General features: G+C 36.7%; 2 protein-coding genes and 1 pseudogene across 2 annotated transcripts; 1 reads left to right on the plus strand and 2 right to left on the minus strand.

Annotated features, from left to right (window-relative positions):
- The first annotated feature begins 4084 nt into the window (after nt 1–4084).
- On the plus strand, nt 4085–6393 carry LOC139885123 (uncharacterized; annotated as a pseudogene).
- A 495-nt stretch (nt 6394–6888) lies between these two features.
- LOC139885122 (putative 12-oxophytodienoate reductase 11) lies at nt 6889–13660 on the minus strand. The gene is made up of 5 exons (XM_071869072.1): nt 13608–13660; nt 13217–13357; nt 12956–13086; nt 7651–7827; nt 6889–7481 (listed from the first exon to the last, which is right to left on the minus strand). Exons 1-5 carry the CDS (start codon nt 13631–13633, stop codon nt 6889–6891), a joined length of 1068 nt encoding a protein of 355 aa, XP_071725173.1. The 5' UTR covers nt 13634–13660.
- Nucleotides 13661–14287: 627 nt separating this feature from the next.
- On the minus strand, nt 14288–16088 carry LOC139885124 (putative 12-oxophytodienoate reductase 11). Its single transcript, XM_071869073.1, has 5 exons — nt 15994–16088; nt 15619–15759; nt 15354–15484; nt 15085–15261; nt 14288–14883 (listed from the first exon to the last, which is right to left on the minus strand). The coding sequence occupies exons 1-5, from the start codon at nt 16086–16088 to the stop codon at nt 14288–14290; spliced, it is 1140 nt and encodes a 379-aa protein (XP_071725174.1).
- Between the last annotated feature and the right edge of the window lie 568 nt (nt 16089–16656).

Raw genomic sequence — 16656 nt, forward strand, 5'->3', positions numbered from 1 at the left:
CAAATCATGGACCTTATAAATTCATTAATATTGTATACTGATAATAAGTACCCTTTTGAAGCAACAAACGAGAACAATTGTTTTATTTACATGTGGGGCAGCTCATAGTCTCTGTATACTTATGCAACTTTATTATCATGACAATCCATTTTTATTTTTTATTTTTTTGTTTGAGGTTATGACAATCCAATTATATTTATAAATAATCTACAAATTAAATGAAGTATTCGATCGTCTCCCCACCACTTTCATCTTCACTTTGAAGACAGAATCTAAACGTCCATCATTAACATTCAATCAAAAGCTTAAAAGATACATGTTATAAAAATTGATGTTTTGATTTTAATGTTCTGGTATTAGTAATGAGATAAATGAATATATTTTATTAAAAGAAATATTTTTAGGTTATATATAATGTTTTGTTTAATTTGAGAAAACGGCAAAAGTAACCATTTGGTCCCTGTTTTTAACGTTTTTGAACTGGTTAGTCTCTCCAAACATAAAACGAACTAAATCGTCCCTCAAACGTTAACTTTTGAACTATTTGGTTCCTCGGCCGTCAGTGCCGTTAAATTTTGCTTACGTGTCAATTTTAGCCAATCAGAAAACGACACGTGTACATGACGTGTTAAAAATGACACGTAGACTTATCGAACCAATTTAATATAAACCCTTATACAAACCGATTGAACCGATTTAAAATGAATTGATTTGATTTAAAACAGATTGAACCGAGACAGATTGCACCGAACCGGTTCAAACAGTCATCTTCTTCCTTGAAGTTTTCTCTCTCCTCGACACTTTCTCTCACTACTGCACAAATTCCGTTCTCCCTATTCCGGCCACTTCCGGCTGCGTTCTTGGTACCAAAATATTCCTCTCTCCGTCACGAATACGATAGTACCAATTAATGACTCTAACTCGCTCTAAATTTTCGAAGCTTGACAGGCTAGATTACGAAAACTTGAAAAAGATTTTTAAACAAACACAAGATTACAAATAGAATGTAACTAAACTTAACTCAGTTATCATCACTTTTTGTGAACAGAAGAACCTAAAGAAGACAAATTGGTACACGACAAAACTTACCCAGGGCCATCTTCAGCTCCAAGTGTTAATTTTCAACACGTACGATGATGGTTACTGGAGTACAAAATTAAAATAAAAATCTAAATTATAGTAATAATAATTAAATAAGTTTTCAGTAAATAAATGGCCTGACTCCTCTTTGTACGTAGTTTTGACTTTCGATATGAACAAGCACGTACGACACGTATTCCTATTTACCAAATATCTGCTCTTCTCTGGCAATCGTTGAAACCAGCCACCGACGTCGTTTGAAATAATCATTTGTGTTTTCAGATGAAACCAAACGTAATGGAAGTCAATAAAAAAAATTCAAACTATAGTGGGTGAAATGTGACAATGTCCGAGTCAGCTGACTCAGCTCCTCCGCGATAATTAAATTTGAAGCTTCCTTTTAGTTGTTTTACTTCGTTTCCGGCATATACAACCTTTATACAACCTTAAGAACTTGTTGTTAAAAGGAATTAGGCTAATTCGAACGATTTATAAAATTTGACCGAAACTTTGATTCGGGAATTCGAAAAATTTAGAGCGAGTTAGAGTCATTAATTGGTACCATCGTGTTCGTGACGGAGAGAGGAATCTTTTGGTACCAAAAACGTGGCCGGAGGTGGCCGGAATAGTGAGAACGGAATTTGAGCAGTAGAGAGAGAAACTGGAGGAGAGAGAAAGTTGTGAGGAAGAAGATGACACTGTTCATCGATTCAAATCGGTTCGGTTCAATCTGTCTCGGTTCAATCTGTTTTAAATCAAATCAATTCGTTTTAAATCGGTTCAATCGGTTCGATAAGTCTACGTGTCATTTTTAACACGTCATGTACACGTGTCGCTTTCTGATTGGCTAAAATTGACACGTAAGCAAAATTTAACGGCACTGACGGCCGAGGGACCAAATAGTTCAAAAGTTAACGTTTGAGGGACGATTTAGTTCGTTTTATGTTTGGAGGGACTAACCAGTTCAAAAACGTTAAAAATAGAGATCAAATGGTTATTTTTGTCTTGAGAAAACTCAATAAATATTTGTATTTATAAAATTATTCTCAATATATCTCGTTAATTAAATTATGTCATTTTATCCAAAATATATACATCATCTATTTCACAATAATTGATGTTTTGATTTTAATATCTTTGTATAATTAATGAGACAAATGAAGATATTTTATTAAAGAAAGGGATCGTGATAATCGGCAGAATATACTTAGCCCCAATACAGCCGAAATACAATTGCTGCTAGTGAAAAGATCATTGTACCCTTAAAGCCATAGAGCTCATTAATGTATAGTTATTAATCCTCACGTATTTCGATAGAAAGAAAGTACTCACATTTATTACATAAATTGAAGAGTTGTTATTATTATGTATCAGCTGAATGTCGAAAGTAAAAAAACATATAGAAATGGGCTGGTTTTCATTTCAAACTTAAGGGATGAAAACCAATTCAATTTAATTCAAGGAATGGTTCAATTCCATTCTTATTTCTCTAATTTTATGCTTTTCAATATTTTATTTATTAGTTTGATTAATTTCGGTTTCATTCAATAATTTTGAAGGTTTATCACTTGAATTTGAGCAAGATTATTAGGAATCGGTTCAAATTAATTATGTTTTATTGATAATTTTTTGGTTTACTTTTATTTGATTTATCGTTTTTGACTAATTTCGATTCTCATTCAATAACTTTGAATGGTTATTACTTGATTCAGTATGAATTATTAAATATTGGTTCAGTTTAAATCATTTCATTAACAGTTATTGGGTTTAACTTGATTTGATTTATTAGTTTGAGTATTTTCGATTATCATTCAATAATTTTGAAGACTTATTATTTGGTTTGGATAGAGTCATTAGGGATCGATTCGATTTAATTTTTATGTCACTAATAATTATTGGGTTTAACTCTGTCATTGCTGGTCCCAACCACGTGATGAAAAAGGAGGAGAGTTGCGGTAGGTTGGCGGCCATCATAAAAATAGCCAACACTTCTTGATATGAATTCTTGTAATTTATTTGGTTGAACTTGTTTTCTTTATCGGTTTGACTAATTTTCGATTTTAATTCAATAAATTTGAATGCTTACCACATGAATTGGTTGAAAATATTAAGAATTAAATCAATTTAAATCTTTTAACTAATAATTCGAGTTTAATTTGGTTTGACTAGTATCTGTTCTAAGGCTCAACAATTTTGAACGGTTATTACTTGATTCGGTTTGAATTATCAAGGATTGGTTCAATTCATTTCTAATTCCACTAATAATTCTTTGCCGTTATTTTGTTTGATTTATTTGTTTGACTAATTTCGATTATCATTCACGATAGTTTTGACGGCTTGTGATTTGGTTTAGATAGAATTATTATCAATCGGTTAAAATTAACTATATTTTTACTAATAATTCTTGGGTTTAACTTTGTTTGATTTATCTATTTGACTAATTTCGATTCTCATTCAATAATTTTAAATGATTATTAATTGGTTCCATCTAAATTATAGTGTTTCAATTAAATTCTTATTTTACCAATAATTCTTATGTTAACTTGATTTGATTTGTATCGATTCTAAGGCTTGAAGGCTTGGTTCGGTTTGAATTATCAATGATTGATTCAATTCAATTCTTGTTCCACTAATAATTCTTAAACTTTACTTTACTTTGTTTGATTTATCGTTTTGACTAATTTCGATTCTCATTCAATAACTTTGAATGGTTATTACTTGAATCAGTATGAATTATTAAAGATTGGTTCAGTTTAAATCATTTCATTAACAGTTATTGGATTTAACTTTATTTGATTTATCGGGTTTGATTGATTTTGGTGGTTATTCAATAATTTAATTATTATGGATTGGTTCAATTTAAACTTATTTTACTAATAATTTTTAGATTTAACCGGTTTGATTTTTTAGTTTGAGTGATTTTGATTAGGAAATTCAATCATCTTGAAGGTTTGTTTCGATTCAAATTATTAAGAATATGTCCAAGAATAATTTTTATTTTTAGATGATTTGTTGGGTTTTATTTCTCATATTGATTAAAGTTTCGATTTTTATTACTCCAAGTTTCGGGTCAGTGTTGAGTCAACATGGGTCTTGTTCTCTGAACAGCAATAATAATTACATATCGGCTGTAGGAGACCCAGGAATGAAGAGTCCACGTGTCAGAGTGGGATTGGAAGCTTGGAATTTCTGCAATGAAGTTGGCAGTGAAGCTCCCAACATGGGTAGTCCAAGGTTAGCTGATTGTGCTGACTTGCTTTGCCCTCCTCCGATCACTGGTAAAAGTGGGAATTTTAAAAAAGTTTTATGTTAAAAATTCAATCTTTCCTTATTTAGTATGAATCTCTTGCACAATTTATCTTAGGATAGTTTGTTTAGGATTCTGAATTTGTTCAAGATAGTTATGTTATCCAAATTAAATGCATAATTAAGCCTGCATAGTATATCTTGAACTCTCTTAATGTGATTGCCTAGGCTTGCAAAAGTAGAATTTTTTTGAATATGTGATACTACGGATCCTTTAATAAGCTACATTATATTTGTCGTTTCAGATTCTCTGAGGCTCAGCCTTCTTGATAATGGGATTAACTGCAAAGTGCACCAGCATGTGAATAACTCAGACAACAGTTAAAAAACGGGTGATAAATTTCCTACATTGGATTTTAAGTCATACACAGACCCAGACCTTTTCGCGGTCGAAAAAGAACTTTACCTTGGTTCACTGTGTGAGGTACATGAATCACAAAAGCCATGGCAATTCTGGATGATTATGCTTAAGAACGGAAACTTCGACAAGAACACCACTCTTTGTCCTGAGAATGGTCGAAAAGTCAGCAAGATAGTAACTGGTAGAAATTTTCCATGTTTTGGAAAAGGGTGTATGAATCAGCCACTTGTGTACCATAATTCCTCGAGATTGGTTTCGTTTGGGGACCAAGTTTCTCTCACTGGTGGATTTTGCGGAACATATGACCTCGATGCCGACTTGAGCAAAGGTCCGGGGAAAAACTCCTACTTTTCTGTCACTTGGCAGAAGAATATTAGCACAGGAGGCTGGATGTTTTCTAACAAATTGACAACATCAGAAAAGTATCCTTGGCTTATGTTGTATTTGCGTTCAGATGCCACACAGGGATTCAATGGTGGTTATCACTACAATGGCCGTGGCATCATGAACAAGGTATGCTTCCTGAATATTGTGTTGACTTGATTTTTATAAAAAATTTTGTGGCCTCTATATTTGGCTATTCATGGGATTGCTTTTTTAACTTGGGAAAACATTTGGTCTAAAATCTGCAGGAAATGAATGCCTTCATTCAAAATTCATTGTGTTCAATGTTTTGTCATTGTATCTTACGTAGTTGTTGTTTTAGCCAAAATTCATGACCATAATATATGTTGTCTCTGTTCTTTTTGAAGTTACCGGTGTCTCCAAATTTTAAGGTGAGATTGACACTTGATATTAAACGTGGAGGAGGATCCAACAGTCAATTTTATCTTATTGATATAGGAAGCTGTTGGAAAAACAATGGGTATCCATGTGATGGTGATACTTTAACAGATGTAACTAGATACAGTGAAATGATTATCAATCCTTCAACAACAAGCTGGTGTCGTCCAGATAATTTGGTTTCTTGCCCACCATATCATGTTAGTCTGAATGGTGAGATGATATATAGAAACGATACATCTCGTTTCCCATATTCTGCTTACCATCTCTACTGCGCTCCAGGAAATGCCAAGTTTTTAGAGAAACCGTACGATATTTGTGATCCCTACAGCAATCCTCAAGCTCAGGAATTGGTTCAGATTCTTCCTCATCCAGAATGGGGTGTGCATGGCTATCCTTCTCGTCAAGGAGATGGATGGATTGGCGACTCTAGGACTTGGGAGCTTGATGCCGGGGCTGTATCTAGTCGGCTATACTTTTACCAGGTAATTGGAGTTATTTGTTGCATACATATATATATATATATCTGTAGACACTGGAGTTTTGGCGACAAGTAAGAAAATTACATGTATGTGTTTTTATTCGTGTTTCGAACTTGTTGGGAAATTATTTTACTGTAAAACTGAATAGAAATTACCGGTTTTTGATGAAATTGTGTTTATTTATGTTATGTGCAGGATCCTGGGACAGAGCCGGCTACTCGGAAATGGACTTCGATCAATGTTGGTAGAGAAATTTACGTTAGCAGATCAGGGGAGACTGCAGAATGGACAATTAGTGATTTTGATGTATTGGTCCCAGAAGAAGCTGAAACTTCCGGTGGTGTTATCTGTGATTACTTTTTTGTTGATACGTTGAAATGAAAATGGAAAATTCCATTAACCTTATAGTTTGTACATGAAAATGTGATAGCATTGGATGATATTTATAATAGTTCTAAATGCGGACAGTAAACCTTACTTCCTTAGTCTTAAAAAATCTGGACGCTCACATTCTTTGATTTATATTTTCTTATTTGGGAAGACAGTCTCTTTCCGACTTAACAAGATTCTATTCCATTGACCACAGCTTCAACTACTTGTAGAGAACGAAACAAAACTAAGAGTGACTTCATTGTCAAGTTATTTACATTACATTATTATATGCTCGTTGAATATTGAGACATCAGCCTTCCATGGTCCCGTTATTTTAAGTCTTTTATGGACAGACTAAAAATGAACTTTTTGATCGAATAAAAACAATATAATGCATTGCACCCAAAAAAAAAAACCGACATAAAGCATTGAAGTGAATTACTTAAACGGTCGTTTTTATTTCTCAGAACAATTTTATCAATGGCACAGACCCTCTAGGACAATCTATACATTGGATTCAAGAAAGGGGTAATCAGTGTAACCAATGACAGGATCTGATGTATAAAATGTGTCCCTATCGTACTTATTCAGAGGAGCATCGAGCTCAAATCGTCTTGGAAGATCAGGGTTTGATAAAAACCAGCGTCCATAACCGACGAGATCAGCTCGATTCTCGGCAACAGCTTCGTTCCCGTCTTCCCTTCCATAACCTCCGGCCACAATGAAAGTGCCATTAAAAGCTTTTCTCATGGGAACAAGACTCTGAGGACATTCTGATATCTCTTCAAGTACTTTCATCCTCGGTTCAACCATGTGACAGTATGCTATTCCATATTTGTTCAATGATTCAGCCAAGTAGAGACCTAATGCTTCTGGATTTGAATCACCGGATTCAGAATAGTCTGCAAATGGAGATAATCTAATTCCGACTTTGTCTGCTCCTATTTCGTCAACAATGGCTTCAACGATTTCTAAAGCAAATCTGCAGCGATTTTTTAGTGAGCCTCCATATTGGTCTGTTCGATCATTCACTTCATCTTTTAGAAACTGGTCAATTAGATAGCCGTGAGCTCCATGAATTTCAACTCCATCAAAACCTTTATCAACATAAGAGATATTAAAATGGTTTCACAAATGTTCTACAATCAGCAGAGCCTGACAATATGAGTTTTTTCAAAAGGGTATATTTCATGATGAAAAGTGAGTCTTGTCAATGCAATTTGGAATATAGAATGATTGTCAGTTGCGATTTTTCGGAATAAGCACCTGCTTCTACGGCGTTCCTTGCAGCAAGTCTAAAATCATTGACAATGAGAGGAATTTCATCAGTCCTAAGACGCCTTGGAGTTGAAAATTGTTCAACATCAGTATCATTACTTCGAACTAGAGATGTCAATTTTTTGTCTGTAGAAGAAATTGGTGCTTGCCCATTTGGCTGAAAACCTACATACAAGTAACAACAATACAAGGAAATGATTAATTAACTTCTACAAGCCAATTTTCTCTCTCTTCTTCTTTTCTCTCGGCGCAAATACGTTTAGCTACTGCTAACGTACGCCGTGTCCCAGATCTGGAAGAATGGAAGCTCAGAGAGGATCAACTGAGCTGGAGATCGAAGTGAATGGTGATGGAGAAGCGACAGTTGTTCAGGGGAAAGCTAATTCAATGGCAAGAGATGTGAATGGGAATGTTATACGGCCTTATGCGACGGTGCTCAGAGACAATCGTACAAAACCTTTGGGTGTGAATCTGCAATATACCCCTCCGATGAGAGAGATGGCAAGCGGATGGTTTGATTGGATCCGTCAGCGGTCACGAGAGAAGAGGAATGCTGGAGGAACGCGTTGGTGGTGTCAGTAGTTGGGAGTACCCGACGCTTGTGAAGATGACGAATTACCTGAGAAATCGTTGGGGCAAGCTGGGATTGGCCTCTGTCCATCAGATGAAGAAGAATATTTTTCTTGCTAACTTTGTGGATTTGGATAGCAGGATTAAGGTTTAATCATCAGGTCCTTTGTCATTTAATAAGAAGCCAGTTTTAATCAAAGTATGGAGTGCACAGATGGATATTGGTACTGAGGTATTCACTGAACTTCCTATTTAGATTAAATTTCCATCCCTGCCTTTGAGATTCTGGGCTGATGATATGATTGCTGCCATTGTGAGTAGCTGTGGTAAGCCAATTTGTTTGGACCAGTGTACGAGAAGTCGAACACGAATGAGCTTTGCGTGTATTCTGGTAATGATGGATATCAATGGTGAGTTTCCACCGAAGTAGAAATTGATGACGGTAAAGGGAATACTCACACTCAGGTGATTGAGTATGAATGGCGTCCGATTGTATGTGATCATTGTAAGAAGATGGGCCATGATGTCTCAAGTGCAGGTATGTGAAGAAGGGTGTTGTATCTGGTGCTGGAAGATTAGAGCTCCAAGATGTGGTGCATCATTCTGTTGGTGTGAATTCTGAGGTACATGAGGAGGAGAGGGAACATGCTCTTGTTATTGATCAGGCGTCGAGAGATTCTGAGGTCTGAGGGGAGAAGGCTTCTACTGATTGTTTTCTTACAGACTTGGGGAATATTGTCATAACAGAGGGTGGTTCAGAGGAGGCTGGTGGTGAAGTGGAGGATAGTAGTACTGGTTGGACAGAAGTGAGTCATAAAAAAGGGAAGGATTCTCGAAAGGAGAGTGTTCGCTTGTCTCCTATTGAGGTCTTCCGAGGTCAATCATTGAAGCAAGTGAACTGGCAGCAGAAGGTACCTAATGTGCAGCCTATTCGACGAAGAGATGTAGAGGGGGTTGGTTTGAGGGCTAGGAGTTTACTCAAGCCCACAGACAAGGGATGAAGATAGGAACGTGGAACATAAGGGGACTTAACGATCCCCTTAAATAATCAGAATGCAAGCAACTGATTGTTGGAGAAAGTTTAATTGCTTGCGGCATTATTGAGACTTGAGTGCAGTTACATAGTGTGGATGGAATCTGACAGGGTGTTCAATTACCAGGCTGGGATTTGGTGCATAACAATTCTGTGTCACATCTTGGCAGGGCGTGGATTGTTTATGATACTAGGAAAATCAGGTTGGTGGTTGAGGAAGTACAGCCACAATGGATCCATTATTTTGTTCAGGGAGATGGTTTTGAGTTTTATTGGACGGTGGTTTATGCTAATAATGACATGGAGGGGAGAAGAGTATTGTGGGATTTCCTTTCTTCTCATAGTTTGGTTGGAAGTGGTTCTTGGTTAGTACAAGGTGATTTCAATGTCATCTTGAGAAGTGAAGAGAAGGTAGGAGGTCGTGGGATGGATATAGAGGCTGGAAATGCCATTCCAGGGACCGGTTTTCACATGGAACAATATACAAGAGGAGGGAGATCGTATTTTTTGTAAGCTGGATAGATGTCTGATGAATGATGAATGTGCAATTGTTTTTTCAGGGGCATTTTATACAGTGTTAGGGGCTGGTATATCTGATCACTCACCAATTGTAGTTACTTTGAGGAGTTTTCTTCAGAATAGACCAAAGACATTTCGCTTCTTCAATATGTGGATGACCCATGCAAGTTTTAAAAATATTCTCAAGGAAGTGTGGGAGGAGCCAGTAGTGGGTAATACAATGCATTGTTTGTGGCTGAAGTTGAAGGCTACCAAGAAGAGATTGAAGCTGTTGAATAGAGAAGCTTTCGCTGATATATCGAAGAGGGTGCATACACTTAGAGATTTGTTAACTTCTCTCCAACAACAGTTACAGCTTGATTCGTTTTGTGGAGAGTTACAACATGAAGAGCGAGCAGTAGCTTTGGCTTTTCGGGAGGTGTTACTCCAAGAGAGAATTTTTTAAGCAAAAAGCTCGGGTTGATTGGTTTACAAAGGGTGATGTAAATACGAGTTTTTTCCACCGTTCTGTAAAGAAGAGACAGGTTAGGAATGCTATTACAAGATTACATTTGAGTTCTGGGGTTATTGCTACAAATCAAGAGTCTATTGGTAATGCGATGGTGGAGTTTTACACGACTTTGTTAGGAACAGAAACACAGGACAGGCAGCCAGCAGATGTTAGTATTATTCGGTCAGGGGATGTTTTGAGTGAGGAGGATGGAACTGCTCTTTGTGTTGTCATTACTGATGAGGAGATCATAGCTGCACTTAAGGGGATTGGTAACAACAATTCACCAGGTATGGACTGGTTTAATAGCTATTTTTTCAAAATGAATTGGGAAATTATTGGAAGTGATATGTTAGCTGCTGTGAAATTCTTTTTTGCTACTAATAAGCTGTCAAAACAGTTTAGTTCGACTGCTCTAACAATCATTCCAAAGTGTGATAATCCAGGGGGCTTAGCAGATTATAAGCCGATAGCTTGTTGTTCGGTTATATATAAGATTATAACAAAAATTCTTACTGCTAGAATGGGATTAGTTCTGGGGAGTTTGATTAGTCCTTTGCAATCGGCTTTTGTGAAGGGGCGTAGTATTTTTGATAATATTCTGGTGGCGCATGAACTTGTATAGGGGTATCATAAAGAGTCGGAGGAGCTAATATGCGCCTGTAAAATTGATATTCGAAAAACGTATGATTCGGTGTCATGGGATTTTCTGGAGGAGATGTTAAGAGGGCTGAACTTTCCTATGCAGTTTACTAGCTGGATCATGACGTGTGTTAAAAAAGCTGCGTACGCTAATGATTAATGGTAGCTATGAGGGTTATTTTCAAGGGCGGAAGGGTTTGCGACAGGGAGATCCGTTGTCTCCGTTGTTGTTCGTTGTTGTAATGGAGTACTTTTCACACGGTTTGCTCAATGTGCTGCCTGGTTTTGTGTTTCATCAGGGATGTAGAGACCTTCAGCTTACTCATCTTTGTTTTGCCGATGACCTCTTTATGTTTTATGGTGGGGATGTTCGTTCTATGACGTGGTTGAAACAAAAGATGCAAGCTTTATATATTGTGTCCGGGCTTCAGGTAAACGAAATGAAAAGCCATGTATATGTAAGTGGGGGGATGATGAATTAAGAAGGACTTTGATTGAGGTGAGAGGTTTTTGAGAAGAAGAGTTGCCTGTCCGATATTTGGGACTACCACTGATCACTTCAAAACTGAAAAAAGAGCATTGTTTGCCGCTGGTTGATAAAATAACAGAGAGAATTTATGGTTGGACTGTCAAATATCTTTCTTATGTTGGGCGACTTACTTTGGTTAAAGTTGTACTTGGTAGTTTACATGTTTTTTGGTGTTCTGCTTTCCTACTCCCAAAAGCGATTGTCCGAATTATTGAGGCCAAATGCCGAAATTATTTGTGGGCTGGTGGAGAGAGAAAATCAATGGCGCCAGTAGCATGGAAGGACGTTTGTTTGCCAAAGAAGGAGGGAGGTTTGGGCATTAATGATGTGTTTTTGTGGAATAAGGCAGCAATAGGAAGGCAAATTTGATAGATTTTAACTGTTATGGAATCCTTATGGGCAATTTGGGTGGCACGTACGAAATTAAGTAAACTAATATATTGGGGGGTACAAAAACCACCTAACTGTAGCTCTGTGTGGGGTAATCTGCTGAAACTCAGAGAAGTGTTTAAAGAGTTTTATGAGTATCGTTTGGGAAGAGAGAAGACATTCAGTTTCTGGTTTGACCCGTGGTTACATGGGAAGGCGTTGAAAGATTTGTATCCTCACATTGACTTCCGTGATGCAGATGTTAAAAGAGTAGCATTAGCTAGGGATGTGTGGGGGACAAGAGGTTGGCGGCTGCCGGATCCAGTTAGTAGTGACATTGAAGAAGCATGTGGCTTGGTGAGAGGAGCTACATGTAATGAGGCAGCTGAGGATAAATAGTATGGACAGCGGATCCTTCAGGTATGTACTCTATTTCTTCGGGTTATAATTGCATTAGAAGGAAGAAGAGAGAAGTGCCATGGTTTTCTCTAGTTTGGAATTCCGGAAATGTCCCGAAACATTGTTTTATATTATGGTTGGCTGTGAAAAATCGACTTGCGGTTAGACAGGTTGTTTAAGTGGGGAGTGTGTGATACAAATTTATGCCCCATGTGCAATAAGGAGAGGGAGACTATTGGACATCTATTTTTTACTTGTCCTATTTCTCTACTGGTTTGGAAGGATATTATGCAGCGAGCTCTGATTTTTAGAATGCCTTTTCGTTGGAAGAGAGAAATAAGCTGGTTTGCGCTGAAGGCTAAAGGGAAGTCGGTATTGGCTTTCATCAGAAGATGTGCTTTTCTTGCGATAATTTATTGTATATGGCAAGAAAGAAATAGTTTGATCTTTAGAGGAGAGGTTTGTTCTTCTTCTAGAGTTATACAGTCAGTTAAAAATTTAGTAGTAATGTCTATGATGTATAGGAAAAACCAGATTTATAGTAAATGGATAGATAAGTGGAATTGAGATAGTGCAGGATGTTACACTTGAAAATTTTAATAGTATTAAGTTGTATATTTTCTTGGTTAATAAAATTTCTAACTAGTTAAAAAAAAAAAAAAAAATACAAGGAAATGATTTATAAATTACAAGTCAGACGAATGGTATGTACATGACTAAATATCTCAGCAAAACAACTTACTTGTGTTTGATACTCTTCCCCCATGCCAAATCTGACAAAAGAAGATCCCGCCTTTGGCATGAACAGCATCAGTGATAGGTTTCCATGCTTCAACTTGCTCTGTCGTCCATATCCCAGGTGTATCTGGGTACCTTTAAGTATATACAGAAAGAACAGAACATCATTATATAAAGAGTATGCTCGAGGATGAAACTGAGATTCCAAAGTTCAGTGATTTGATCGAATGTCAAATGAAGTTGTGGAGTTTAGAGATGAACTTACCCTTGAGCGGTATCGGAAATTCCACAAGATTCACTGATGATAAGACCACCTTTGGTTGTCCTCTGAGAATAATAAAGAATGGCATGTGGCTGGGGAACATAGCCATAAGATCTCTGTCTCGTCATTGGAGCGTAAACAACTCTACACAGTGGAATAAAAAACCACTAATAACTTTGAAGAATGCATGGTAAGACTACAGACCCTATGCCTAAATTCAATTAATTTTACAAGAACTCACTCCATTTAACAAGTATATATATATACCAAGCGGCTCTCAATATTTTCCCATGTATTATAATACAACCAGAAACAGTGCAAGATGAAAATAGTTTGTCCACATTTACAGACAGTATATAAAATTAAAATAAAACGAAATTGCTAGTAATTTTACCTGTGAGAAAGATTGAAATTTCCCATCTGGTAAGGAGTAAGCAGAGGAATTTTCCCCTCCGGTGCGGCATTCCGTCGAACATTTGGTTTGGGCATTTCTTGAATATGAAAAAAAGTAAATGATAGCAGAGCTCTGAGCTTAGGTTATGTGTGTAGAGGAGGTTGTTGTGTCGTGTTTTATCTACCCACGACCTCGAGAAAGGAAGATGGCTGTAGAGCTGATCATCGACATGACAGGATAATAATTGATGAAGGCGGCTTCGTTAGCAATAATGGAGGAAAGGCGGCTTCGTTGACCAGTAGCCTCTTGAAAAGATTTTGTTTTGGACAGCACTGTTCATGTTGGATGAAAATACAAATTCAATAATGAGAAAGAGACATTAGGATTCCTTGTGACGTCTATATGGGTGCAGCGCAATAATGGAAAAGGAAGCTTTTTTGACTAGCAATTGCAAGTGTGCAACCGCATCGATTCTGTTTTTATGCTATTTATAGATAGCTGAATTTAATTTAACATAATTTATTTTTAACTAGTTTACACAAACTTATAAATTTTTTAATCATTTGGATGAAAAATTGGTATAAGTACCACCATATAGGCGGAACGATAATAGCCCGTATGAAACATAAGTACACCAAGGGAAAATATAATGACACAAAGAAAGCAGTGTCGTAGATTTTCTAGGTTTCAAGAAATGGGTAATCAGAGTAACCAATGACAGGATCTAAATCTGATGTTATATAGAATGTATCCCTGATATACTTATTGAGAGGAGCATTAACCTCAAATCTTCTAGGTAGGTCAGGGTTAGCTAAGAACCAGCGTCCATAAGCAACGAGATCGGATCGGTCCTCTGCGACGGCTTCGTTTCCGTCTTCCCTCTCATAACCTCCAGCCACAATGAAAGTGCCATTAAAAGCCTTTCTCATGGGAACAAGACTGTGAGGGCATTCTGATTTCTCTACCATTTTTTTCATCCTTGGTTCGACCATGTGACAATATGTTATCCCATATTTGTTCAAAGATTCAGCCAAGTAGAGACCAAGCGCTTCTGGATTGGAGTCGCCGGCTTCGGCATAGTTTGCGAATGGAGATAATCTTATTCCAACTTTATCAGCTCCTATTTCGTTAACAATGGCTTCGACGATTTCAAAAGTGAATCGGCACCGGTTTTCTAGGGAACCCCCATATTGGTCTGTCCGATCATTCACTTCATCTTTCAGAAATTGGTCAATTAGATAGCCATGAGCCCCATGGATTTCAACTCCATCAAAACCTTTATCAAAGAAAATATGTTAAAATGTTTTCCACAAATGTCTTAAATTCAAAATAAAAAATCTGTCTTTTTCTGATGACTTTACAGTATGCTACTACAATTAAGGTACCTTTATAGTAGATCATTAGCGAAAGAAAAACCTTGTCTGGAACACATAAAACATACAACCTAGTGCTTTTCTATTTCAGTTTATATAATTACCTGCTTCTATAGCGTTCCTTGCTGCAAGTCTAAAATCATTGACGATAAGAGGGATTTCATCAGTCCTGAGGCGCCTTGGAGTTGAAAATTGTGCAACATCAATGCCATTACTTCGAATTTGAGGTGTCACTCCTTTGTCTGTTGAAGAAATTGGCGCTTGCCCATTTGGCTGAAAACCTGCATACATGAATACAAGACAAATATCTATAAAATACAAGCAGTCTGAATTATAGAGACATACATAGATGATTTACAGGTAGAGAACACACATGTGTTTGATACCCTTCCCGTATGCCAAATCTGACAAAAGAAGATTCCACCTTTGGCATGAACGGCATCGACAATAGGTTTCCATGCTTCAACTTGCTCTTTCGTCCATATACCAGGCGTATCAGGGTACCTTCAAGTAGTTTAGGATAAAAAACAGAACATATGATTAAATAAAAAGTATGCTTGGGGAGGTTGATTCTGAGATTTAAGTGTTCAATGTTTTAATCCAACGTTCAAAGTTCAGTAGTTTAGACATGAATTTACCCTCGAAACGTATCGGAAACTCCGGTCGCTTCACTGACGAGAAGGCCGCCTTTGGTTGTCCTCTGAGAGTAATAGAGAATGGCATGTGGCTGGGGAACATTTCCATATGATCTCTGTCTTGTCAATGGCGCCAAAACAACTCTGCAACACAGTAGATTGCAAAAACAGTCAATGGTGCTTGCTTAAAACTTCCAAGATCCTTAAAATTCAAATAATGTTTTCAAGAACCCACTGCATCAAACAAGTATAAATTCCAAATGACTCAACATTTGTTCAAGACTCTAATACTGAGTTGCTGGATTTGAATATCAGTACCCCATAAAAAAAACAAAGCCATTGACCAAAACAAACAAGAGTGCAAGTGAATTTACCTACCTATGAGAAAGCTGGAATTTTCCCATCTGGTAAGGAGTAAGCAAAGGGATTATCCCGTTCTCAGCCGCATTTTGTCGAACACTTGGTGTCGCCATATTTTTTGAAAGTGAAAAAGATTCTTACGGGTGGTGAGTGCTTGTTGTTGTCTCCTAGTTAATATCCAATTATAGGAAAGTTTATTATACAGAGCAGAATCAACTTGTCGCGTCTAATTTATTAATTAAGGAGCAATAATTAACTAGCTGGCGGTGTTGTTGTAGAGGAAGACTTACGTACGCTTCTTTACGTACGTTTTTTCGTACAATTGTTTAAAACAGAAAAGCGTACGGAAGAAAGTGTATCTAAATTTTTTCCGTTGTTGTATGTATTTTTCGTCGTGTCCATAACTATTCTAAACAAGATATTATTACTAAATTTAGATTTCTTTTTTTCATTTTAAACTTAATATTACTGATCTTAATTTTTTTAAATAGTAATCTCTCAGTCCAAATAATTTTAAAAAATTACGATCATAAAGATCGATTTTATGATTTCCAGGATGAAAGTCACTCGATAATTAAGAATGCAATTACACATGGCCATGAAAAGTATGATTCAATTAATAATATCAACTTGAAAATATCTTATTGATTTTTGTTTCATAATGGTAATTAAAATTAACAA

Source organism: Rutidosis leptorrhynchoides, unplaced genomic scaffold, assembly GCF_046630445.1.
Source record: "Rutidosis leptorrhynchoides isolate AG116_Rl617_1_P2 unplaced genomic scaffold, CSIRO_AGI_Rlap_v1 contig80, whole genome shotgun sequence".
Taxonomy (NCBI): domain Eukaryota; kingdom Viridiplantae; phylum Streptophyta; class Magnoliopsida; order Asterales; family Asteraceae; genus Rutidosis; species Rutidosis leptorrhynchoides.

Excerpts from the sequence above, each read along its gene's own strand:
- LOC139885122 (XM_071869072.1), bottom strand. The coding sequence starts at position 13,633 with ATGGGAAATTTCAATCTTTCTCACAG. Across the intron at positions 7,828-12,955 it reads GGGAAGAGTATCAAACACAA|GTTTTCAGCCAAATGGGCAA; the intron begins GTAAGTTGTTTT and ends ACTTGTATGTAG. Across the intron at positions 7,482-7,650 it reads AAGGAACGCCGTAGAAGCAG|GTTTTGATGGAGTTGAAATT; the intron begins GTGCTTATTCCG and ends ATGTTGATAAAG.
- LOC139885124 (XM_071869073.1), bottom strand. The coding sequence starts at position 16,088 with ATGGCGACACCAAGTGTTCGACAAAATGCGGCTGAGAACGGGATAATC. Across the intron at positions 15,485-15,618 it reads GTTTCCGATACGTTTCGAGG|GTACCCTGATACGCCTGGTA; the intron begins GTAAATTCATGT and ends AACTACTTGAAG. Across the intron at positions 14,884-15,084 it reads AAGGAACGCTATAGAAGCAG|GTTTTGATGGAGTTGAAATC; the intron begins GTAATTATATAA and ends TCTTTGATAAAG.